The 27,349-nt window shown below is 43.9% G+C and overlaps 1 protein-coding gene across 1 annotated transcript in view; it reads right to left on the reverse strand.

The window, feature by feature from the left end:
* The window catches only part of LOC115319621, a 28,187-nt gene extending 2,797 nt beyond the window's left edge, over positions 1 to 25,390 (reverse strand). Inside the window, exons 1-8 of the mRNA XM_040211108.1 lie at positions 25,196 to 25,390; positions 23,958 to 24,050; positions 23,731 to 23,857; positions 23,207 to 23,257; positions 15,306 to 15,433; positions 13,029 to 13,100; positions 12,827 to 12,954; positions 4,069 to 4,097 (exon numbers count right to left, since the gene is read on the reverse strand). Coding sequence (XP_040067042.1) covers positions 4,069 to 4,097; positions 12,827 to 12,954; positions 13,029 to 13,100; positions 15,306 to 15,433; positions 23,207 to 23,257; positions 23,731 to 23,857; positions 23,958 to 24,050; positions 25,196 to 25,390 — 823 coding nt within the window. The remainder of the gene's footprint in view (positions 1 to 4,068; positions 4,098 to 12,826; positions 12,955 to 13,028; positions 13,101 to 15,305; positions 15,434 to 23,206; positions 23,258 to 23,730; positions 23,858 to 23,957; positions 24,051 to 25,195) is intronic.
* Between the last annotated feature and the right edge of the window lie 1,959 nt (positions 25,391 to 27,349).

Genomic DNA, 27,349 nt, shown 5'->3' on the forward strand with positions numbered 1-27,349 from the left:
GAAGCGGGTTTTGAGAAGACAGCGAGCGGCAGTCCGTTCAGTGCGGGAAGATGTCAGACGTCCCGACTGCGGCGTCGCTTCGTGTCTTCGAACGTGTGTGTGCCCAAGAATGACGGCGGTGCCGAGGAGTATCGCCAATGCCATCCAAGCCCCACGGATTTCCTCGCCTCTGCCGACCACGCAAGTTGCCGCTTCGCCCCCATCGCTGGCGGGACCCAGGTTCGCTTCTCTCGTCCGAGTATTTTCGTCTGCTATTGCCTGTTTTTGGCCTGTGTCTAGTATTTTTTTCGTGTTGAGAGATAAGCAATCTGGTTTTATTAACATTGTAGACAATTTGCACCGAGAATCTGTGCGTCGGTTAGTACTGTGTCAGCGCCGAGGATGTGTAGCATTTGAGTTCATGTGAGGCTGCCGCAAGTACGAAAATAATAAATTGGATGCCGAGTTGGCTTTTCTGACGAGCTTGGCTTTTTTATTCTGTGTATTAATTTAAACAGGTTAAACTGGTTGGGAAGTTCACCAGCATGACCAGTTTAACAGCATGACCAGCATGCCAAACTGGGCATGCTGGGGCAATAACCCAGCTTGAAGCTGGGACCAGATCAACCATCATGACCAGTATGACCAGATCAACCAGCATGACCAGCATGCCAAGCTGGGCATGCTGGGGCAATAACCCAGCTTGAAGCTGGGACCAGCTTAAGCTGGTTTTTTCAATAGGGATGTCTTGTGCTCTCTGTCGACATACATGGCGATCATGTCGGCGATAGTTTTGTTTAGCCGTTCTGCTAGTCGATTTGTCTGCGGATGGTACGCAGTGATTTGACGGTGACCGGTTCCACTCACGAAGAATCTCTTGCGTCAGCTGTGCCATGAACGAAGATCCACGGTCTCTAATGAGGGCTTTGGGAGCGCCGTGCCGAGGGCCAATGCACTCGATGAAAAACTTGGCGGCTTCAACAGCCTTACCTGATAGAAGGGCTTTGTCTCGGTGTACCGTGTGAGATAATCTGTGGCAACGATTATCCAGCGGTTTCCTGACGTTGACGGCGGGAAAGGGCCAAGTAAATTCTTTCCGATCTGCTGGAACGGCATGGACGGGGGAGAGATCGGATGCGGAAGTCCTGACTGTTTTTTCGGCGGTTTCTTGCGTCGCTGACACTCGTGGCATAATCGAGTGTAGAGGCGAACTGTCTTCGGTAGCCTCGGCCAGTAGTACTTTTCTCGAATCCTGGCGAGCGTCCTGCAGTAGCCAAGGTGTCCAGCCGTTGGGTCGTCATGGCATCTTTGGAAGATTTCTTCTCGAAGACTGGAAGGAATAACCAACAGCCGTGCTGTGTGATTATTGTCGAAGTCCTCTTTGTACAGCACCCCTTGACATATAGACTAGGTAAGTAGGAATCGTAAAAAAGCACGGTGAACCGCATTCGCTTCTCCCTCTAGGTGCTTGATGAGCGCTCGCAGTTCAGGGTCGCCACGTTGAAGTGCTGCCCTGTCGCTGACGTCCAAAGCGCCAAGGAAACACTCATCGTCGTCGTCTTTGATGCAGGCAGGACCGGCCTCGACTGGGGCCCTTGACAGGCAGTCGGCGTTATTGTACTTCCGGCCGGACTTGTACACCACGGTCACGTCGAATTCTTGCAGTCGTAGGCTCCACCGGGCGAGGCGTCCGGAGGGGTTCTTCAGATTCGCGAGCCAGCAAAGTGAGTGGTGGTCCGTGACAACGCAAAAAGGACTGCCATTAAGATATGGGCGGAACTTTGTTATTGCCCTCACAATAGCAAGGAACTCCATTTCAGTCGTTGAGTAGTTCGTCTCCGCCTTGGACAGCGTCCGACTCGCGTATGCGATGACTCGCTCTGCACCGTCTTGCATTTGGACCAGTACCGCGCCAAGTCCGGTGTTACTAGCGTCCGTGTGGATCTCTGTATCAGCGAACTGGTCGAAATGGCCAAGAATCGGGGGCGTCTGAAGTCTTCGTTTGAGCCCATCGAATGACCGCTAATGCTTTTCTTTCCATTCAAAATTCACGGCGTCCTTCGTGAAGTTTGTCAGCGGTGCAAACAGCTTGGCGAAATCTCGAACAAATCCCCTGTACTAGGCACAGGGTCCAAAGAATCTTCTCACGGCTTTCTTGTCAGACGGCGCCGTAAATGCAGCTATGGCGCGAGTCTTCTCGGAGTCAGGGATAACAGTTTAGATGTTCACGGCGTGGCCAAGCAACTTAAGTTCACCATAGGCGAATCGACACTTTGCTGGTTTGAGTGACAGTCTGGGAGACTTTATGCCTTGAAGCATGGCTCGAAGTCGTCTCAGGTGCTCGTCGAAATCCCGCGAAAGTACCCCGACATCGTCCAGGTAGACGAGGCAGCTCTGTCATTTCAGACCTGCCAGCACGGTGTCCATGACACGCTGGAAGGTGGCTGGTGATGTACGAAGTCCGAACAGCATCACTTTGAATTGGTGCAGTCCGTTGGGAGTGACGAAGGCAGTGTTTTCCAGGTCGCGTTCGTCGACTTCCCAATCTGCAGTGGCCACTCTTCAGGTTCACCAACAAAAAATTTCGGGAGTGGCGCAGTCGGTCTAACGTATCGTCGAGGGGGGGAAGCGGATAGACGTCCTTTTTCGTCACTGCGTTCATTCGGCGATAGTCCACGCAGAAGCGTAGGGCTCCGTCCCTCTTTTTTACAAGGACGACTGGGGACGCCCATGGACTTCGTGAGTGTTGAATGATGTCGTCGAGCATTTCCTCGACTTGATCTTGAAAAACCTTCCTTTCCTTTAAGAAGATTCAAAACGGCTACTGGTGGACAGAGAGCGCGTCTTCGTCGGTACTAATGTGATGTTTCGCCATTGGGTGTTTGGCGAACTTTCGACGATGTGGCAATACAGTCACTGTATTCGGCAAGGAGATCAACCAGTCGCCGGCGCTTAGGAGCTGGGAGCTCGGTATCGGTGTCGAGCGGCGGCGGTGACGTACTCTTCAGCTGTGACGACGAGGCTTCCTCAGAGATTGCAGTGACCACGGCTGGCACCTGAAGCTCCTCGATGTGGCCCATAATAGTACCCTTCGTTAGGTGCTGCGGCTCCTCTCCAACATTTCTCTCGAGAAGAGTTGTACGTCCTTCTTGGAGATCCGTTGGACCTCGCGCGACGCCAATTTCTTTTTCAATGAGCAGTTGGATGCTTCCTTCCAGAAGAGCTTCACTGTGTATGGCTGCGTCGGTTTTGACGGTGACGTAAACACTCGACCGCGGCGGCAGGCTCACAAGGTCGGCGATAACTCGGATCCCGGATGACGTCGTGTTTGTCTCCACCGGCGGCAGAACAGGCTTTCGCAGCGTCAACTGTTTTGCCCGGCGTCGATGACGGCGCCATACTCGCAGAGAAAGTCTATTCCGAGGATAACTTCCCTCGAACAGCCTTGCAGAACGACAAACTTGACAGGACACGTCTCAACGTGGATCTCGACGCGAGATGTGCATATCCTGAGTGGTGTAATGAGGGGTCCTCCGGCTGTCCTTATTTGTGCTCCATCCCTCAGTGTCATGACTTTTCGAAGGCGGCGGGAGAGCCTTCCACTCAAGACAGAGTAGTCAGCTCCGGTGTCCACGAGTGCCGATGCGTCAATGTCGTCGTTAACAACGTTTAGGTTGTTGGAGACCGACGCAGGAGCGTCGTTGTGATGCGCAGCGTCGGGACTGTGGGAGCGCTCCGTCGTTCTTGGAGGCTCTTTACGTCTGTCGTCTTAGGCAACTCCAGCTCCAGGGGTTGCCGCGCCTAGTTTCCCCGGCGAGGAGCGAGGGGCGACAGGCTTTCACGTCGGGGTCGGTGCATCGGCGAAGCTGGACGTCGCGGCGATGGGACTGGAACTCTCGGTGGGACGCAGGCTCGGAAGACTGGGATCGTCGCAGGTACTCGCCGATCTCGCTTGGGCGTTCACCATGACGGGGGCGGGGGTCGCTCGGGTGGAAGCCGCGTAGCCTGAGTCGTCGGTATGGGCATCGGCGGTAGGTGTGGTCTGCTTCCCCTCAATGGGGGCACAGATGACGTCGGTCGGGCGTTCGCCACACGTCGGTCTTCCGGAGTGCGCGAGGCTCCGGGCCGGTGTACTGCGCCGGGTCGTCGTGGCATCTGTCGTGCTGCGGCGCAGGAGACTGACGTCGGGGCGGCGCGACATAGGTGCGAGGAGGAGGTGGTGGCCGTCGGGCAACTGCGGCGTAACTCAGCATCGGTGGTTCCGGAGTGGTGATGACGAGAACCTCCTGCTGCAGCGCTTGATAGAAGTCTTCCCTGACAATCTCGGCGATAGAGGGCGAAACTGGGCTTGCGGCGGCAGGTAGAAGCTTCTTGAGCTCCTCCCGGACGACGTCCCGGATTATCTCGCGGATGTCCGTGGTTGGCCACGGAAGACGAAAAGGCAGCGACGCCGGGAACTCGGTGATAGTAGGCGGCACGTGCTTGAAGGGCACGTTCGATATTGGTGGCCTCCGTGACGAAGCCTTCTACGGTGGTAGGCGGGCTCCGAACAAGGCCTCCGCATCAGGATTCTCGGCTTCTTTGCTTCGGAGGCTTCAGGGTCGGCGCGGTTGTTGAGTCGCAGGACATCTTCCACGAACCTAACGACGCTCTCGTTAGACCCTTGGATTCTCGCTTGAAGAAGCTCTTCCGCGCGTTCTTTTCGAGGTTCGTGAATGTTCTTCGAAACTCAGAATTGAGCTGCTTCCAGAAGAAAATCGATGCTTCGTGGTTCTCGAACCTGCTCCGGGCGGTTGCTTCCTAGGAGAAGTAAGCATTCTGAAAACACTGTACCGGTGTCCATTCGTTATGACGGGCAACTTGTTCGTACTGTTGGACCGAGTCGTGGATGTCTTCGTAGCTTTCGCCGTGGAAGGGAGCCGGTGTCCGAGGAGCGACGGGCATGTAGACGACGGCAGAAGCGGCGGGAGTCCCTGGCTGGTTGGCCATCGTCGTCTTCTTTGGCTTGGGCTTGTCCGGCAGCAAACCCAATTCAGGAGACTGGCCTTTATTACGACGGCTTCTCCGGGCTTCGGTGTCTTCGGCGAAAGGTAGCCTTCCGGGGCTGAGCAAGTCGCTTGGCTGGGATGTTTTTGGAAGGGTACTGTACGCTCCACAGGCACAGAATACGATACCCAGCACCTCCACCAAAATGTCACGAATGGCGATGTGACAAACAGGAAATAACTAAAGAAACTGAAACGTTTAATGGGGCGAACTTGTTCCCAGAATAAAAAGGAAACAAAAGATAACAGCAGAGTGTCGCGGGCGTCGAAGTCGGCGTAAAAGCAGATTCGGACGCTGGGGAGAGACCGACTGCTTATCGCTTCTCGGAGCCCCTTATGTACGTACGTTGGCTTCAAGAACAACCGCCCCAGAATGTTGGGCGACAAGAACATTCGGAACTCGAGCAGTCGAGAATGTTCTCGAACTCGCGAGAACGCAATATTGAAAGAATTAATAAAAGAACATTCCACCGAGTGGAATCGAACCTAGATTTTCGACGCGACAGTGAAGCGCGGTAACCACTCGGCCACGCACGCGGCCGCTCGTCGGAAGCGTAATGTGTTAATTAGCTTTTTAATTCGTGCAAATAAACCTTTTGTTCCGATTAGAAAGTTACTGAGCATCATCGCAAACCATTAAATCAACTCTTTTTTTGAAGGATATAACGCCGGGGGCAGCTTTTTACTGCGTCCTGTCAAAACGCTCCATTTGGACGCGTTTCTAGATTTCGGTTTCTTATCGGAACGCAACTACGCAGCCTCGGTTCTACTTCCCTGTGGCTGAGACGCGCAACACACATCTGTCTTACCTCCTTCCATTCTACGAGGGAGGCGAGGGGATGGCTTCGCGCAGCGACCACCGGGGAGCAGGACCGCGGGCGCAAAGATGCGCTCCGATAAGAAACCGAAATCTAGAAACGCGTCCAAATGAAGCGTTTTTACGGATCACCCTAAAATGCTTCCAGGCGCTATATCCTTCGAAAAAGAGGGGATTTAGTCGTTTTCGATGACGCTGAGGAAGTTTCTAATTGAGACCATATGTTTATTTTCATTAATTAAAGAGTTAATTACTAAATTTTAATTAATTAGCCGACGTCTTGTTACGATTAGCCCCCTATACCTGTGTTCCTGGCCGCATAACTCACCTGCAAAATCCCCGTATAAGTGTAACTTTCACTGCTTCCTTACAGCAAATCTTAAAGAATAAGTAAAAACACCCTCTTTATATATATATATATATATATATATATATATATATATATATATATATATATGTATATATATATATAGTAAAACAATCTGCAGAAGGATGAACCGTACTTGAACGAAACAACCAAATGTTGACTAAACAGCCTCAAGGCGAAATGAGCTACGGATCCAGGGTTTCATTTCTGGATATCTCAGTTTGCGGGCGAGTGTGCTAACCAAGAAACACAACCTTCGTATTTTTAAATACAAATATGGCAATACTTAACGTACCTATTGCATTTCTGTGCGCCGGACTAAATTGTATTCTGAGGAAAATAAAAAAAAGGAGAGAGAGAGAGAGAGGTGGTTAGTTACATTTATTTTTAGAAACAAGAAATACAGCATGCTCTGAAATGATAATCACACGTGTCTCCTCAGAATTAGGACTCTTTGCTATTTAGCTAGAGGTGCTAAGGTAATCTATTTTGTGCCTCAATATTTGCACACGTGAGCGCTCGTTTTCTGCACCGGGTTTTTTGAAAAGCAGAAAAATCTGTCTTGGTCGCTCTCAAATCTAACCGAGGTGTTCTCGAACCCTCAGTTTCTGCCCAAATATACCAGACTCCAAGAATCCAAACATAGCCATTGGCACCAAATGCAGAGATTTAAAACCTGGCCGCTGGTAACCAACGCCTAGGTTTAAAAATGCTCGGTTATGTGTACGAAAACATCCATGAGATTTGCAAATTTGCAAAAAAAGCGAGTCCAGCTTTTTTTAGCACAGTATATTGCCATCTATGAATTTTAAAATGCCGTTGGACGCAATTCTTTTTTTTTTTTTTTGAAACCTCAAAAATTGATTATATTTTTAACCGTATAACGGTAGGGTTTGAAACTTGCATTTTGAAACAAACACATGCTGGCACATTAGTATTAATAAACATTAGTTTATTAAAAATAATAAACGACAGTTTTTTTAACGGGGCATGTCCCGGTAGAGTTAAAAACCGCTATAGTTGGACCGTTATACAAAAATGGCGACAGAAAGGACGTTTCAAATTACAGACCTATTTCTATATTACCAGTTATTGCACAGATTATGGAAAAATGAATATTCAATGTAATGACTGCATATTGTGTAAATATGATTTAATATGCTCATCCCAGTACGGATTTCGTAAGAATAAGGGCACTGAACTTTTGGTGCAAGATTTTACAGATTATGTCAGTTGCAGTCTAGACAAGAATCATTTTGCGTTAACCCTTTTTCTCGATTTGACAAAAGCTTTTGAAACAATCGATCATGAAAAACTTTTATTAAAGCTAAGAAATATGGGTTTTAGGGGGCCTTTCTATACATTTTTGCAGGATTACATTACAGATAGATATCAACTGGTTAAAATAAGAGACGGTAGAAGTAATGTAATCCGAATTAAATCGGGAGTACCACAGGGATCAACAATAGGACCTTTACTGTTTAATATTTACGTAAATCAAATTGGAGCACTATCTCTTGCATCTCGAGTGTATCAATATGCAGATGATACAGCCATGGTACTACAACATAGCGATAAAACAAGCGCACTTCCAACTTTTCAGAAAGATATCGAATTATTAATGACATGGTTTTCTAACAATCATATTTTTGTTAATTCTAGTAAAACTAAGTTGATGTGCTTTCATAGTCCGTACCTGTAGCTGCGTACCTTTAGAATATATTCTAACAGCCAAATATTTAGGGATTCATCTGGATGTAAATCTTTTATGGAATGATCATGTAGAATATATCATCAAAAAAATGAGAACCGTATCAGCCTATTTGTACAGGTTGCGTAGTGTTTCGAACGTTTCTCTGAGAAGGAGGGTATATAACGCACTGGGTGAGTCTATCCTACGTTATGGAGTCTCGCTATACGGAATGTGTTCCAACTATAAAAAATCAAATATCGATAATATCCTCTATAAAATTGCTTGTAATATCACATTGGGACAATGTTCGAAGTAGAGAAAAATAAGAAATTGAATGCAGCGGGAGTGTTAACTACTGAGAGGTTGCACTGTTATGTAATTTTGGTGAAACATTACTTCAGGAGTGATTTTAAAATTCCTTTAACAAAGGAACGAATTTTGAGGCGAACAGAAAAGTTAATTCTTCCTAGAATTTATACTAAATATGGAAAGAATGCAAGGTCATACTATGTTCCTTTTTATTTTAATAAGTTACCAGAAGAACTTCATAACCTGGATTCCCTAAAAAGACTAAAACAAGACCTGAGAGAATGGTGCTGCCAGACGATAGGTGACTGAAATGGACCACGTTTTTCCCTTGTTCTCTTTTCGGGTATAGTTCTCTTTGCTTAGGTTTGTTTAGTTGCATGCAAAAAATGCATGCTTTGTTATAACTATGTAAGCAACCTGTTGGACGCCAGGCCCTGCCGACAAGCATACCCATGCTTTTGCGGGCCGGTCTATGTACTGTGTTGAAAACGGGACAGTAAAATATTTATTATTAAAAAAAAAGTTAGTCTATGCGTTTAATCAATTTTTATTTTTAAAAATATCGCTATTTCTCTTAAAAACTTCGCATTTTTGTATCAATCCCGGAAAAAAAAAGAGTTAAATACGGAATACTATAGCTTCCGTTAAATTTCTTATTAAAATGTGTGCCGTGCACTTCTGCCCTAACCCACTCGTACACCCGAAGGCCACTGATGCATACAATTTTAAGGGTACGGCAACAATAATTCGACTTACTCAGAAGGCGCTGATATTTAAATATTCCGGCTTCAGTCGTCCCAGCCGATTAGTTCATCTTGCTTCATTTTTTTTTAAAAAAGCTCTTAACAAACTGGTAAATGAAGTTGGTGCCATAACTAACATTCGAATTTCCACCCGTTTTTAGAGTTCGTGATGTCACAGGAATGCATCACTGCACCTCGAGCAGTTACTCTATTAAGCAGAACACGTCGCGTACATTTCTGCTACTCAGCAAGTGACCAACTAAGTTTTGACAGCATTTCTTTCACACAATAAAGTATTTTGTAGTCGGAAAAAAGTTCAACTACCTGAACACTGAACAATTGCCTAGCATTTTTGTCAATTCGAGTTTCGAGCCAAAACGTCACTTAGAAGAAAACAAGTTAAGCGTTCTGCATGGGTGTGTACAGATCATTTTGAGGAATATGAGCGTACATCAAAATAATTCCCAATAAATTGAGAGGTATTTTGAACGACAAAGTGATTACGCTTATCTGTAGCAGAGTACTATAACAAATAGGCGGAGTTATGGTCTAATAATGGTGGATAAACTGAAGAAGTGCCGCATTTTCGTTCGAGCATAATACTGGCTACTGTACCGGCGGAGCTACGCAGGGTGTGGCTGTTTTTAATGATTGCTTTGGTTCGCTTCATACCCACTCCCAAGGCAGTAACTGGCTGGTGTTGGGGTTCCGCTTTCTCTAAATTGTTTTTACTAGAAAAACGTTCACTAAACAAAGCAGGACGAGTCGAAACATTGTCTTAGAATGCCGAACCGAAACACGCTGTAACACTGGACATATAACATTACTTCTGAGGGTTTTCTAGCGTTACTTTTCACAACGCACGACATTTTCAGGCCCTTGATTCCTCATAAGTTCGCTATTTAGCGTGCCTTGGTAAACAAGCTGTACGCTCGCGACAAAGCGATTCATTTGGAACGTGTTGAACGCAGTGTAACGTCTGGTCCCGAAGCATTTTGGAAGTTTACAAAACAGCATCTACTGTACGTGAAAAATAGGGGAATTACTTTGCATGACAATCCCGTTTGCCGTTCCTCAAGTCAGAAGGTTGCAGATTTGTTTGCAGGTCACGTTAGTTCATTTTGTTCCTTGCACTCACCTTCGGTACAACATGGTTATTCAACTATCGACACTCATGATAGCCATCTTTTTTCGATGAAGCTTTGCGAGCGATTTGGGGCCTCAAACCTAAACGGTCCTTTGGTGCTGACTCAGTCCCGTGTTTTTTCATCAAGGGTAACGGGAACATTCTGGCCTCCTACATTAAGGCACATATTCAATTCATCGTTTCAGTCTGGAATTTTCCCGAAGCAATGAAAATAAGCTATTATAGTTCCAATATTCAAGGCGGGAGGTGCTTGCCTCGTGAACACCTACAGGCCTGTGTCTCTACTGTGTGGGTTTTCGAAGGTTTTTGAAATTGTTGTGCACCGGCGACTTTCTTTTCATTTCCGCCAAATTATCAATCCTGCGCAGCATGGTTTCCTTCAGGTGAGATCAGCTGAAACTATCCTCTGCACATTCTTCAATTACTCGTCTCCGGTCGTTTTGGGCCAAGGGCAAGTTGGTACAGTATACTGTGATATGTCGAAGGCATTCGATACGGTAAATTATGTTTTAGTATTGTGGAAACTGCGGTTGTATGGTTTATGCCCTTTGTATCTTGCTTGGTTCGAATCATACCTTTGTCCGCGTACAGACGCGATTCGGATTTTGAATATTCTATCTTATCATTTCATCTCAACGTCAGGCGTTCCACAGGGCTAAAACTTTGGCCCTCTCTTTTTTAAATTTTTATAAATGATATTTTTTCCGCTGTCAAGAGTGCTAAGCTTATACTGTTTGCAGACGACATCAAGCTTTATTTCTCGGTGCGTGGCTTAGGCGATTGTTCATTACTAAAACAGGATATTGACCGTGTGTCAGTGTTGTGATCATCTAATCTAGTGTTCCTTAACACACAAAAAACAGAAGTTATTTCTTTGTCCAGAAAGCATGACCCGATTGCTTTTTCATATACGCTACCGAATGCGAAAATGATTCAGCGTGTGACCACCATGCGTGACCTTGGCGTTATCGCTGACAGCCGTCTTTCATTCGAAGAACATGTCACTTCAATGGTGGGGACTTCCCTACGTGTACTCGGGTTGATTTCACGTATGACGCGGGAGTTTTCGAGTTACAGATGTTTGGTTTATTTGTTTTGTCCCTTGGTTCGACCAAGAGTTAAATTCAGTTCCGTAATGTGGAACTCATTTTCTGTGAATCACTGCCACGAAAGTGAGAGCTCAGGAGTGTCTGGTTCGAATCGCATACGATAGATACTGTAATCGTCATTGTTAATATAGTTACGAATCACTACTTACATATCTTAACTTACGAGAGCTACACAAACGGCGTACCATTCGTGATTTGGTCGTTTTTACATAAAATCATCTGTGGTTGAATTGCTAGTATTTCACTCTTATCAACTGTGAACTTTAATGTACCGTTTCGTACTAGATCTCTTTTACAATTTCACCCAAATGCACCATATCATGCCTCGTCAATGTCTAGGATCCAGCACCTTTATAACGAGCTTTCTGTTCCTGATCTTGACATCCACGCAGATACGTTTTTAAAAATGGTGAAGCATTTATAGAGTATGAAATTTTGTTGGCGTTTGTAGCATTTTTGTTTACCGCTTTGTGTCAGCAGTAGCGTGTTCGCATATGTGTTTTGCGTTTGTTAATTTTATGACTAGTATTGATTAACCTGTGCCTCAAACTACACCTCAACACACGAATGCTTATGTTTCTATTCCTCACTTCTTTTCTATATCAAAGCCACTGTTCCTTGTTTTGAATAAAAACTGTAGAAGGGGCTAAGGCCTGGAAAGTATCTAATTGTATCTTACATTCAATGAATTAAGTCGGTAAAAACAAAACGTGCATTGTGTATTGAGCTGCCACATGGAGTTTTATTTTTTTGTGTGTTGCGAAGCGGATGATGATATAACATCCCTATATTGAGAGGACAAATGAGTATTACGAATTCTTAGGAGAAACTGAGCTGGTGCAAACATATGCACGAATTTATTTTTCTCTTCAATTTCCCGTACAAATAATCCCGCTAAACCTAAACAGACATTACCCTCGCAAAATAAGCGCATTAAAATGTATCGTTATATATTTCGTAAATTAAGAAAATTCTCCGGTCGCATTCCTCTTTCTTTCTATGATCTAAGAAAAGTAGCGTGGCTGCACTGATTGGCACGCCATTTTATTGCGGGATATAGTGCGAGAAGGTACTGCTGCTGTGTGTAGGAAATAATCAAATCCCACCTTTAACCCACAAAGTAATACACCTCTCAAGATGCTTGAAATCGGTGTGAATATAGTGGTGTAAAAATTTGAGAACATGGTGTTATTTGAATCGCAAAAACAAAGCAGAGAAACAAAGAAAAATCTTATGATGACATTTCTACTTGGGCCTAACGTCAATAATCTAGAAATTGCTTGTAAATAAAAACACTGAACGTATATAGAGAAAGCTAGTTTTATTTAAAAGCAGACTCAACTTGCTAAGCTAAAACCTGACATCAGAAATGGCACTGTGGACGCCTGTCCCTAATATTCACCTAGAATTATACCTTTATTTTTGTTTTCAGTCTCCGCGAGTCTTACATTCTCTCAAATATCTAATTTCCTGTGATCTGTAGTTTAAATGACCAGGCCAAAGATATAATTGTTATATTTGTGCTTGAAATATGTAACTTCGGAAGTCAGTATAATAATTGTTATGAATATAATTTGAGTAATGTTGACGTAATCGCGTTAGGTTTAACTTTCTTACCCTGAGACAAAGGCCACAGTATCCTGAGCATCATGCCTCCATGATTTTGAGACATAAATATTAAGTGGATATATTGTGTTGCAAACCTTTAAGAGCCCACCAGAAGTTAATCTTAAGTATGCTTCGTCCTGAAACACAATAAAAGTAATTTCAAATTAGTACCTCAAGTGGCCGATAAATATCACCACAATATATTACTTACCATTAATTTATGAATGCCAACAACGACAAAACGCGGCCTTGGATTTTGCAGCGCAGTGTAGATCAGGTTAACCTGTAAAAGGGTGATTTATACTGATCACAATAAAATATCATGCAAATCAAAAAAACTTCCTTATGGCGAATAGGTTAAAGTCTCAAGGCTATGTTGAGGGGATGAATCTTGGAAGACCTAATAGTCTGTGAAAGTTTTAGGACGCCCCGTTCCGCTTCAGACAAAAGTTGAGAACACAGCTCTTCATCCTATTACTTTTCATGAATTCACATGCTGAATCAGTGAAAGAATATCAGATAAAAAATAAACACCAAAATGTTATGCCCACAAATACAACTTGACATGGAATATTTACACTTGTTCTGGAAAGTTTAAATAAAACATTTTTTAAAACCTATGTGATTGCTTCAATGAACGCCGGCGATACCATTTCGTTTAGAAACATCCATCCTAGAAAAATGATGTTGATTTCGTACTTTTAACTCTTTGTCTTGCTAAATTTAGCGGTTATATATTATAAGCTACTGAAAGAGGCGATAAATTTAAGACGGGTCATGTTGTGAAAACCTCAAAATCGTTTAGAAACAAGTGGAGCCGGTGAGTATTCTGTAAATAAAAATGTTTCGCAGCTCTCACACGTGTTGTCTGCGCCTTTGCTTCAAGTCCTACGTTTCCCGGGAAAAAATGTTTTCTTCCTACTCTTTTCATTCATCCTATGAGTCATAAGAATACTGCGGGTTAAACTGGATGCAGAGTGGTCTCCGATGCCAATAAACATATTATAGAGTTGATGCATATATATTAGGATTGTTCTATACATAGCGACTTAATTGTTGATGTTTTGGGGGATGCCTAAAATTATGTATGATAGAGTTTTTCTAATGAAATACGATATATTTTTTTTTCTCATAAATGCAGCATATATAATTATGAATAACACTGTCCTGCATAATATAGGTAGATAAACCGTACAATCAAAATCTTTTAATTATTAAATCTGGCCTGAACAAGTGCTCTCCGTGGATCTCTTGTTCCTAATATAGTGAGACAATGATTTAATGGTGAAATTCGAGCCAGTCATAATTCAGTATTTAGCTTAACTGTAAACCATAAAGTAATGTTTAGAGTAAGAATATATTTGATACAAACAAATCAAAATTTAAAAGATAACTCACTCTTAGCCAATAAGAATTGCACATTTATAAGAATTATAAATGCAGAGTGCTTGTATAGTATTATTCTACTTGAATATATATTACGCACAGTGATATCTGGGCACAAAAAAAAATGGCTCGTGTTTTGTTGCTCTATCGGTGGCGTGCTGTCGAAATATGCGATACGCGGTGGCTGAATCCTGGCCCGTGAGGGGGGGGGGGGGGCGCAAGCGCTCGTCTTGAGCAAATCTAATCGGCTGCACCGAGAAGGAAGCGGTCCTTTCGGTCTGTCTCCAGGATATTAAGCGCTTTCCGAACAACCCCGGACTGCCGAGTTGTTGTCGTCGCAGCCATGCATAACACTAACCTAAATAATGTAGGTGCGTGAAAACACAAAGGCAAGTCAGCGCAATGACACACTCTTAATTTTGAGACAACCACTCTAATATGTTTAGTATGAGCATAAAATAAGTGAGCTTAGAACGGTCGTTCTTTGTAAAGATAAATCCATCGCAAGGTTGATTTGTGAGAAAATGATCTTGAAGAACTAGATATTCTTCAGGGTTAGTTTTTTTTTTTTGGCATTTTTTATAGGAACGTCTACGTTTTCAAGAACAAAAAAACGCGTACATCAATTTACCGCAATCAGCCAAAGGATGCCAACAAACGTTGAAGCTTTAAATACAGTTCCGCATTTTGGAGCGTTTTTAGACGCGGAGTTTTTCCCTCAATTCAGTTTTATACAACAATGCGTCTTAACTTAATTATGCTTATATTTATACATAGCTTATATTTTATGACTCATTTAAAACGATCCCGGGAGCACCGCGATGTTTGTGAATGTTGAGTTGAAACTATAATATAGTGCACGCGCCATGGCATTGATCCCCAAGAGCCTTTGAGATTGCACAAAAGGGGCGCAGTAAGCCCTTACCACAATTAAACATAAAAGGGTGACGTAGTCAATTCAGTGATGGCATCCATATCTTGACATACTGACATTGATAAGTGCGCCGATGACGCAAGCGACGGCACGATTCAAACGATTACGCCCGCAACTTTGTTTCGATAACATTCATAACGACCAAAGTTTCATAACATAAATGCTTACCTTATTCATTACAATTACCAAATATTGAGTGAGACGACTTCCTTTCTGTTGGTAAAGAGCATCGTCGTAGACTATTCTAGTTTCAACCGTAACTGTTTGGGGCAAGTTTCCCAGATGTTGTCTTCCCACTAAAATAAAAATTGAAGGTGGAACGTTGTGATAAAAAGCTTGGTTTTAATAATTTTATTTTAACTTTGAATAAAAGATACCCGCTTCTGCGCATCTTAAGCATAACCGCTGGGTGCGCAATGCATTATAATCGAACTAAAAATTCTACCAAGGTACGACGCAGAAAACGCCTCACTCGGCAGAAGGGTGGGGAGCATACCTGCCGAACTTATGCATTGTAAGGTTTCACTCCAAGGCGCTTGTCTGTGGCAAAGTAATTTGCCGAACTATAGCCCCACTTCGGCGATCCTGGTTCATGCCAAAGTTTGACATCTCTCTGGCCCACCACAAAAGTGTCAATATCAATGGCATAGTTGAGCCATAACTACCAAAGTAAACCTTAATTTAACGATTCAGGAGAATACCAAAGATTAAATTTCCTTTTGTCAGCCACTGGAGAGCCAAATTACTTCGAAAAATGACAAGGAAACCCCAAAGACAGGCTGGGGTTTGACTTTTTTTCAGTTAGCCACAAGAGTGCCACCTAACCTACCCTAGGACAAAAACGAAGAAAGAGTTCGCCGCACGATTGTCTGATTTCATCACTCTCCTTAATATCGCCAAATAAAAAAATGCTACAGTTCAGATCTTATTTCGGCTTCGCGGAGTGTGAAGCAGCCGTAAGCTGTAAAGTCACAACCGCTTATTTTTTTTATCACCAGTTTTTAACACTGATAAATCACAACGCAAGACAGACACAGAGCTAGGCTGGCTTTTCCAACACGTCTCATGATATTTGTATGTGTTGAGGAGACAACGTTACGTTAGTCTCGAGCAGCACTCGCTGAATGCCAGCAGTGACGGTAACGTCAAACCCGTCTCAGAAGCGTCCTTTGGGCAATGAGCAACACTTGACGATGACGCGTGTGGCTAGGCGCAGGAAAAATACCCAGAAATTATTGTGGCTTCAAAATCAGCGTTGTCTTGTGCAACTGCGGCAAAATATTTCGCCCAACATAGGGAGAAACATCACGGGACACCCAAACTAAATTAAGAATGTTTGGGGCAAAATTAAATTATATTTCTCTCTGAATATGTGACAGGCCACCCGCACCCTACCGATAACCTATCGGTCCATTATTCCCATACGTAAATGAATCAGCGCCATAGAGACCCGCCCTGGCTGCATAAATTTGGTACTGTAGAAGTTGCGAATTGTGAGTAACTGGATTTAGTATCCCTCTTTCTTGCTTCAGGCCAACGTTACTAAAACACTCAGTTGGGAAACTCCCATAGAGACAGCTTTGAAAAAGTGGCCCCAAACTGTCTCCGAGCACCGAGCTAATGACGAAGACAACGACACCATTTCTCCCGCAGCGGCCACTCGAGGAACTGCACGTGACTTCTATTTTTGGCTTTGACAGGGGTGAACCCCCGGCGGACGCGCCGCGTTGAACTACCGAAGTTAAAATGCACCTAGGGCGGGACGTGCTACCTGAAAGGCCCGCTGAGGCATGGTTGTATAAAAACAATATTAATTGTGCCGCAAAACCCTGCAAACTAAAGATTTTAAAAACAAAACGCGCCCCTCTTTTGGTACTAAACTCCAATAAATTTCATACAAAAAGAGTCTTTTTCGTTTGTTTTTACGCGAAAACAGGCTTTAAAAAAACTCAAGGTGACCACAGTACAGATAAATGATAAAGAGTGGCGCTGTTGTCGCATTTAGCTCGGTCTCGGTGGACGCCAGCGGCCCAGGTTTCGACGGCGAGTTTCCCAACTGAGTGTTTTAGTAACGTTGCTTCAGGCCAACCAGAGAAGGAAGATGTTTTTTTTTTTGTAACAACTTTAGGACCAAAGATAATCCACAATGTGTACAAATGTGAAATTTGTAGGAGCCCTATCTAGACCACATGTGGTTGAATGAGCCTGCAAAATGTAGCTGGTGTTTTGAATGTCCAAAGAAAGGGAGAGATTTTGCGAGCGCGTTGCTTTCTAACCAATTCGTTTCAATCGCGGAGATATAGACCCAGTCGTCTGTCTAAGTGGCATCAGAAATTTGCATAAGGCGAAAAGTTGTGGGATGCTAAATGAACACCCGGAATATAAAACTTAACTCTTACACCTGCTTGGATATTTGGGACGAAAACGGCATATTCGCATTAAACTTGCAAAAAGGATGCCTAACTCTGTTACTTTCTCGGCGGATTTAGTCTGAAAGATGCCAGATTGCAATGAACTTTTGGTGCAGTAAACCTAACTCTGGCGCTTGAGTGGCGATTTTGACCAAAGATGCCCAGACGAACTTTGAAGAAATTAAGCCTAACTTTGACACCTGTTTAGGTATCTGGGCCTTAATGGTCCCAGATAATATCCGAACTACCAGGCAGGACGATTAACTCTGACACTTGTTTGGTTACTTTGTCCCCGAGCGGCCATATGACTGCGAAACCATGAGGAAGTGAAACCTCACGTTGGAAGTTATTTAGATATTTGGGCCCACAGTTGCCAAATGAGAGTCAAATTACCTGTCAGTAAGCATAACTGGCATCAAATTGGTGATATTGGGCCAAAGATGCAGATGACATCCAAACTACCATGGAGTGAATCCTAACTATGGCATTATTTGGTGAATTAGGGCCAGGAGGCCGACTGTTTCCAAAGATGGTAACACTTAGCCCGACTTTGATTTGTTCGGCTTCTCAAGGCCTTAAAAAAACAGTTAATGGCGCATTCTTTGCCCAGACTTCTGCATATTTTTGTTATTCCGGATTTAATTAAGAAAGCAAAGAGCCAATTGAAAAAATAATTAAAAATAAGAAATAAATAGAAATAAACTACTAGAAAACTTTGTGTACTTTACTGAGTAGGAACTAGAACCCACCAGCTTGCAAGAAACAAAACAAAAAAAATGCATCGTAGATGCGCTTTTCTTGTTATTCTTGAAAACTTCACTGAAGGAGTGAATATATTTCGCAACGCCAAAGAGCTTAAATGATCGCTTCTAAATATTTAGAACGATGACACCCATGCTGCGCCACACAAACGCAAGGTGATATTTGTTGTGGCTTACGGTAAGAAGACAGGACGAGGAGCAGCCGATGTAGCTTCCAGAGCCACACGTTTTTATATCTCGTGCTCTTGCTCCGTCTCGCACATCGCAGGCGCGCGCTCAGTTCTTTGCCCGCTGCCTCGCGCTATTTATAACTGAAGCAATACTCAAACACAGCACTCCTTCCTCATCAAAGTTTCGGTTGACTCACACAAGAATACCTCTCCGGTGACCTACGTTATCATATGCTGCTTCGAAGCACTGGTGTGGTCCATGTCGCTGTTTGGAAACAGGCTCCATATTGAGGGCAGCAGGCTCTGTCATGTTGTCTCGGGAACCACCGGACGCCCTTCGTGGTGTTGCAGCCGGAGTTTCGACATTTCTTCTCTGCGCAGACGAATCTTCGAAATGTCTCGGACGGACGCCATCCACGTGCACTTAACGATGCTGATCTTGCAGCATCACGATGTAGGTAAATGCACTTGCTTTCTTCAAAACCCGACTACCAAACATGCAGGATCTGTTTGACGTGATCCCCGGACGAGGATTTGGTCGCCTGCTTCAAAAGTTTGCCAAGAGCCTCTCCTCATGTCGGCGGCTGTCTTGATTTGTTGTTGGCGATCACTCATGAGTCTCTCCATCTCAGGCTGAAGGAAGCTCAGTCGGGTCCTAGGCTTCCAAGAGGGAAACAGCTCGGCTGGAGTTTTGTCGGTCGTACCAGTTGTGGTATTTCTTCAATGCAAAAAGGAACTGGTCGACTCGATGTTGCATCGGTTTCGGTACACCCGTCCGTTGCTCGTCGATTACCTGCCTCACGAGATCCCGCTTGACGGTTTGCAGACACCGTTCCGCGCTTCCATTAGAGGCAGGATGGTACGGAGGCCTTCTGGTGTGACGCACCCCATTCATCGACAGAAACTCTACGAACTTTGTCTTCACAAACTGGGGTCCATTGCCTGTCACTACCTCTTCTGGTAGTTCGAACGCGGCGAAGACACTTCGCAATTTTTCTATAGTATATTTTGTCGTAGTGGAACTCATTAGAAACACCTATACCCACTTTGAAAGAGCATCTACGAGAATCAAAAAGCAGTTATGATCCCGGTATGCAAAATTAAAATGTACCCTTTGCCATCTGCGCGCTTGCCGAGCCCACGTTAACAATGGAACATGTGGTGGCGCGTTCGGCGTTAGTTGACATGTACTACAGTTGTGACAATGTTTTCGACATCATATGTTATCAAAGACCACCACACGTGACTACGTGATAGCATGTCCATTCTGGTGGCGCCTGGATGTCCCTCGTGCAAAAGGAACAACACTTTTTTCCTAAACACTTCGGAAATGATCACTCGATTTTCCCATGTTTCGCACCCTTGGTCAACCGACAATTCGTGACGGCGCACAAAGTACGGTTGCGATTCCTCATTGTCCACATCTGAAGACGATCCGTTCTGAGTGAAAACCAACACACTTTTCATCGCACTATACTTTTCAGTTTCTCTCCTAATTTCACCAGCTGGCAATGGCACTTCATCCACCGCCGAAACAAAACTGACGTAGTCTTACGAATCGTTCACGTTGGGCTAAGGCAGACGTGACAGCGCATCAGCATACAGCATCTCACTACCCTTCCAATAAACCCACTTGTAACTGTAGGCAGCAAGTAAGGAAACCCACCTCTGCATCCTGGCTGCTCACATAGCCGGACTTTGTTTTCCATGACTTAACAGCACTGCCAACGTTTGACGATCCGAATAGATGCTGAAATTTCTGCCGTACAGGTACTTATGAAAAGTTTTCAGCCCAAAAAGAACTGCTAGGGCCTCTTTTTCGGTTTGGGTGTAACCCTAATCAGCCTTGCTCAGATTCCGTGAGGCATAAGCAATCGGGTTGTCATTATTCCTACTCTGTGAAAAGGAAGCGCTCCCACTCCGTACGCTGGAGCGTCACATAAAAGCCCTTAATTCTTTTTTGGGTCATAGTTTTCATGCGTATGCTACGTCTTACTTCTGATGAATGCGTTGTCTTCTTTCCTTGACCAACGCCATTTCGTGCCTTTCTGTAATAAGTCAAACAACGGCTTCAGCTCGGTTGACATGTTCAGCACAAACTTGCCATAAAAGTTAATCATGCCCAACCATGACTGCGCGGTTCTGATTCCTTCTTGGCACATGGGGCCTCCCGTATGGCCTTGACTTTCTATTCCGATGGTCGAACTCCATGTTGGTCTATCATATGTCCCAAGTAATGAACAGACGTCTGAAAAAAAGTGTGCATTTTTCTTTCTTTAGCCAGATGCCTCGTTGGCTGAACCGTGCCAGTACGCTATCAACCTTCTTATCGCACTTCTCATAAGTTTCACCCTCTATTAGTGCATCGTCTAGATAGCTCGCGACATTTTTCAGCCCTTCCAGCGCTTTGTCCACGGCGGACTGAAAAATTGTTAGAGCACTAGTGACGCCGTAAGGCAATCTCCTGAACTTAAACAAGCCAAGGTGTGTGCTCACAGCAACCAAATCTTGTGACTCGGGATTCAATTCCAGCTGCTGGTAGGCTGCAGACAGATCAAGTACGGTAAAGCACTTACAAAAACTCAGTAAAACGAACAAATCTTCCATCACCGGGAGAGGTTAGTGATATGTCCAACAGGCTGGGGTTAAGGTCACTTTGTAATCTCCACACAACCGGACCTGTTTGTTTGGTTTAGGTACAACTACCAAAGGCGTCGCCCAATCACTTTCCAATACTGGTACCATTATCCTTTTTGTTACTAATGATTGGATTTCTTGTTCCACAGCTTCACTTAGCGCGTAGCGCACAAGTCGCGGTTTGCAGTAGACATGCGTGTTTTGTTCCTTCAAAACCAGTTAGACCTGTTGTCCCTTTATCAAGCCCACATCTTCTCCAAAATGTTCCGCGTACTTCTCAAGGAGCCTTGCTTCTTTTTCTTCTCTTACGCTGTTTATGCATGACCAGTCTAGTCTCAGCTCTTCTAGCCAGTCTCGACCAAGCAGCGGGGTTACGTTGCCCCCCTGGTGCCTTAACTACAACAAGAGGAAGTGTCTTGCCCTGTTCATTGTGCTCGACTGGTACTGACAACTTCCGAGTCACCGTGAGAGGATTCCCCCCATACTTTCTCAATTTAAAGTTCCATGGCTCCTTGGGAATGTTCGCCCAGTACTTCGCACACAACGCTTCTGGCACTACCGACACGGACGCTCCAGTGTCTATCTGGATTCTTACGAATTTGTCGGCTACATTAACATCTACTTCATAGTTACGTCTTCCCGTTTCATACGCCTACACAGTGTAAAGCTGCACATCATCAGCTCCATAACTCGCGACATGTATAACGGAGTCTGTTTTGAACCGACAAACTTTTGCCAGGTGTCCGACCTTTTTCAAGATGACACTTGTAGTTGCGGTACTTGCAGAGCTGTCCAGTGTGTACCTGTCCGCAGCAGGAACACGAAGACGTGGTGTCGCCCCGTATGACCGGACATCTGTTTAGTCATCGAAGCTCGTGGACCCTTAGTTGACTTTCGACACGTTTCCCTTTTTTGTTGCCAAATCGCGTTCACGTCGTCGTCTTCTCGTCGGCTAGACGACCCTTGACGACTTGCAGTAGGCAGGAACGTAATGGTTTCGTTGCGCACGAGCTCGATGCTTTAGCAATGTCACACGCGGCGCCAAACGTCAACGTCGTCTTCTTCAAGAAATCGGACTGTGTTTTCATGTCTTTTAATACCGCGACGAACCTGTCGCGCAAAACATCATCCAAGAAACTGCCGAACTCGCAAGTTCACGCGAGCTTCTTCAGCTCCACTGAAAAAGTGGCTACCGTCTCCTCTTCCTTTTGGTAGCGATGGTTAAACTTAAACCTCTCGTCTATCACCATCGTCCTCGGAGCGTAATGGCCTTTCAGAACTGCCACCAACTCCTCCCTGCTTTCCTCCTCTGGTTTGACCCGATGGATTAAAGTCTTAATCATCTTGTACGGTTTCTGGCCAATTGCAATGACAAAAGCAGAGAGCCTTAGGGCTTCGCTCCCCTTCGTAGCCTTTAGGTAGTATTCGAATCTTTCGACGCAAGATTCCAAACCTTCGTCGCCATCTTCCACAAATGGATCGAACCTTCCCAACCTTGCCATATTCGTTTTTCCTTGCCCTGGCCCTGTGGATTCCTTCTACGATGCCCGTTTCAGCCGTGAGGGACGTTCCATAGCTCGGCGCCAATTATGTTTGGCTTACGGCAAGAAGACAGGACGAGTCGCAGCCGATGAAACTTCCAGAGCCAAACGTGTTTATATGTCGTGCTTTCGTTCCGTCTCGCACATCGCAGTCGCGCGCTCACTTCTTTGCCCGCCGCCTCGCGCTATTTATAACTGAAACAATACTCCAACACAACAATTTTAAATACTGCATTTGAACATAAAGCAAATGGTCTGATAGCGTTCCCTGCGAAGCATCAGTTTCGTTTTGTTAACAACTTGTCCTACATAGGATGAGTATTAGAACTCGAGGTGTTGTTATTGACCCTTCCAAGTGTCAATGCGCCAAATTAAGAATATCGTCATAATCTATACTGTAGCGTTGAAAGGAAATGTTTTAATCAGTCTTCGTCATAATATTTTGCTTGCTATATGTATTAAAAAATTCTAATCTTGTTTAAGGTGTTGAATAAATGCATGCCTTTTGTCACGTCAATCCTCAATTAAAAACTTTTCAATACCACTCACCTCTGTGGATAGTGCCACCAAATTTTCGTTCCGCTAAGTTTCTATAACCAACTGTAAAGTAAAAATAAAAGTTTTGCATATATCTGACGAATCATTTTTCGCTATAATGTTTGTTCAGGACGGAGTAAAAACAAAGTAGCTTGCTTCTGTTTGATAGGAACATTTAACTACAAACAATATGACACCTTTTTTTCATTTATACGATTTCTAATACACATCAGTACACTTACGTATTTTATATGAGATTATAATACCAAAGTCAGGTTCACGTACTACAAAACTTTAAGGGAATACAATTAGAGGAGTAATGCACCTGAGTTGTGAGTTTTCGGAAAATAGGATTAGAGATCAAAGAGAAATAACTGCGCTGCATCGAAAAGTTCACACAAAAAATACAATATATATATATCTGGATAATAATGTAATCAATCAAATACCAATCAAGGTTTTATTCACCTGGTAGAAAATATAGCGCCTAATTCTTGCAGCTATTATTTATAAATAGATTGTGAACTGTGTCTTACCATAATCAGCATACATTGGGATGGACGAATCATTAAACATTGATATCAAGTGAGCAACGATTCCATCTTTTGATCGGGTATTAGATAATACTGGCTCGATTGATAAGGTGTCCGTGAGGATACCTGTCTGCAAAGGATAATTCAAAAAAGGATATTAAAACGTTTATGGCATAGAGGGAAATATCTTATTCGCGAATTACATGAGCAATGACACGAGAATATCATACCACTTGGACATATCCATTCGATTCTTGGACCACAATAGAGGAACCGTGTTTCCTGTCCTGGTACAAACTATCTTCAATTTCCTTGACATTCAGCTGCAAACAACGCGGGAATATTTATTGCACCGCTGAAGACGTCATCATAATCAATCTTTCAAGAACTCATAGTATCCTCATGAGCTATTTCAATATGAAATTAAAACCCATAAAGCCATGACTGTAGACTTTGTATATGTATAATACCCCAAAATTGTATAAAGGTAGGGGGCAAATGAATTGCAACCTTCATGGCAATACCGAATTCATATCCGTGCTTACGATTCCATGATAAGTGTACAGAAGGTTATATGTTAAATTCGTTTTTTACAAAAAATTATCGTTTGTAATTATTTGGTCGTTACATATAATTAAAAAGTCAATTTTGAGTTTAAAGTATCACTAACGCTCACAAAAAAGCTAGAATAACTTTAAAGAGAGCGCACAGCTAGAACCTTTTGGGAGACGTCACTCCATTTGCCTTGAAGACCTCTGAAAATGAACTAATCCAGAACTTATCGATCGTCACTATCCGTTCAGCAACACGGTGATTGTATTTTAGGGACACGGCGAAAGTTATCGGTACATGCAGCTGGGATGATCACAGCTCTGCTCTTAAGTTTATACCATAAAATATAGATTTTTTTTTTACAAGCTGAAGGGGCATTTCTTTATGGGATTGACAATTATCTCGCAGAAGCCCGCAGAAGGTTAACTAGATGATTCCAATAATCTCCTTCTCCCTGTATGTTTTGAGCCTACAGGAAAATTGCACGCCTCCTTAGCATTTGCAGAAAATCTCTTCTTCGAAATATCGAATAACTCATATGTGTTTAAAGTCGAGTAACACTGCATTTATTGCTTATGCGTTAAGTGCTCAAAAATCATACATAACCATATCCCCCCGAGAAATTAACTTAGGTACAAAGTACAATTTGCGTAAACACACATGTTTTGTGTGTAAAACATCATTTTCAAAACACTGTAAAATTGGTGGGCGGAAGCGACAAATTTTCACGAAGAATCATAAATATTTATAGAGAATGCCAGTCATAACGTTCAAATGCAAAATGGAGAGAAGCCCAGGGGGAGGAGGGAAGTTGTACCAGGATACGTGTGCGACTGACACTTTCACCAACTTAAGAGAAAAAGAAATAACACAAGTCTATTCAACGTATAAACCTACTTCAAATAAATGTACTTACAGAACTGTTCGAGTAGTTCACATCATCGCCCTTAGAAAAAACGAAGTTTTCGGAAAACACTTTGCTCTTTTCTAAGCTCAGAGTAAGCCCATCACGTATGTGGAGCATCTTCTCGCCATTTGCACTCTTGGCTTCGAGAATCCTCGGATAAACATACTCCTTCACAGGCACTTCTGCGAGAACCAAAGTCGTCATAGTTAGATATTAAACGTTGAGGCTCCAATGATTTCTAAATTTTTTCAACCTCTGTCAAACTTCCAAATAGTTTTGCTCCTGAATGAGCTGTGCCCAACTGCTACAAAAAAGAACAACAGTAAAAACATACATTTCTGAGAAATTATTTAAATTAAATTTTGATTTCGTATTCAGCTAATAGATATCTCTGTCCGTTTAATAGGAAAGTCAACTTTAAAATGCTAATTATTTCGTGTATTAATAGGAAAACAATATTAGCAAGAAATTGTGAAGCTTCTTCTGCCAGCTGGCACCATCTCAGTTTTAGCTATGTAGCTAAAGGCCCGTTCACACACTTGCAACCGAGTACGACCGAGAGCAACGAGACCTGTTGAAACCTCTTAAAATTTCTTAGGACAAGACAACACACTGGCAAGCAGGCGCTATCTATGCGATGACCCTCGAACTGCATTTAACAAGGGTGAAGGTTTAGCGGGATTTCCGAAGTCAAATGTGTGTAATGCCTATAAGAAAGTCTCGTTTATAGCGTTCAAAAAAGATTTTTCGAGCAAAAAGAAAAAGAAAATGCGCGAAAGAAATAGAAATTAGGCCGGACCGACAAGTTTACACTGCTACCCAATATATGGCGCCAGTGTGTACCCTCTTCGTAAGAGATATTATTAGGGTCCAGGGCGCTCTGTCGTAAGAGGTCGCAAGCCTGTGAACGGACCTTAACGGTCAAACGTCACTTCAGAAGGTTGTAACGGTTTAATCTATTTGAAATCCAACCTCGGCAGGTTTGAGAGGTAATTAATAATAATTATTGAAAAGAGAGAATGAACGAAAGTAAAACTGACTTTTTTCACATTTTAACTTTTACTTTGATAGTGATCACAATTTCTACATATTGAGACAGTAGAACATCGAGGTGCATTGAGCAGGACAAAAAGAAGAGCAAGAGGGTCGTAGACGGGAGAAGGACCAAGTGGCAGCAACGAAAAAAGCGATCTGTAACATTTTACTGTCAGAAGTGGGATTTGCAAGAACCAAATGCCCTTCACACGACAACAAGCGCGGTCTGGCGAAACTTCCCCAGCTCCCGAGGACACCAGAAACACTGAAGGTCCAGTTACCTACGCCCAATTGAGGGCTCTGCTCGCGGAGCAGGGACAGGGCTTCGAATCAACGATGGCGTCTATGGTCCAGGCGCAGCTGCAACCCGTTACGTCTGCGGAAGAACACCTTCGACAAAGAATCGAAACGCTAGAGGAAAGGAGACACTTGGGGAATCGGACGTGGCTTAGAAACGGTACACACACTTTCGGCCACCTCGAATCCACTTCGTTTCAAACGGAAGCCTTTCTATAGTAGCGGGCCACTTGACCTTTACCTCGAGCAAGCTAACACTGTTGCTCAAGTAAACCAATGGTCTGAATATGAAACAACTCACGCTCTTGCGGCACAACTACAGGGACCAGCCACCGCGATATTGGCCCAAATTCAAGGAAGAACTCTAACCTACCAAACGTTGCTAGCGGCACTTGAAGACCGCTCTGGCGACAAACATCTGCCACACATTCGCTATGGTGAGTTGCGTTGCCGTCAACAACAGCCGGAGAAATACTTCAAGTCATGGCAACGAAAATTGAGTGCCTAGCGCGAAAATCATTTGTGGGAGTTGCTGCCGACACTTTTCATCTTCTCAGCACTACTGCCTTTGTCGACGCCGTTGCGGACACTGAAGTTCGAAAGTTTGTTTGACTTGGAGGGCCAAAGACTGTTCGAGAGTTTTTGGCTAAAGCGTTAGAGATCTCAGCCATCCAAAAAGCAACAGCAAACGCTCAGACTTCTTGCCCGGCACAGTTACAGTCAACTACTCATCTGGAGACGGCTGGAGCACGCAGCAGCCTGAAGGTCACCAACGAGTTAACACTAAGAGTCGCTGCTTTCAATGCATACGACAAGGACACTTGGCTGAAG

The sequence above is a fragment of the Ixodes scapularis genome, unplaced genomic scaffold (assembly GCF_016920785.2).
Source record: "Ixodes scapularis isolate PalLabHiFi unplaced genomic scaffold, ASM1692078v2 PGA_scaffold3__209_contigs__length_174095766, whole genome shotgun sequence".
NCBI lineage: Eukaryota > Metazoa > Arthropoda > Arachnida > Ixodida > Ixodidae > Ixodes > Ixodes scapularis.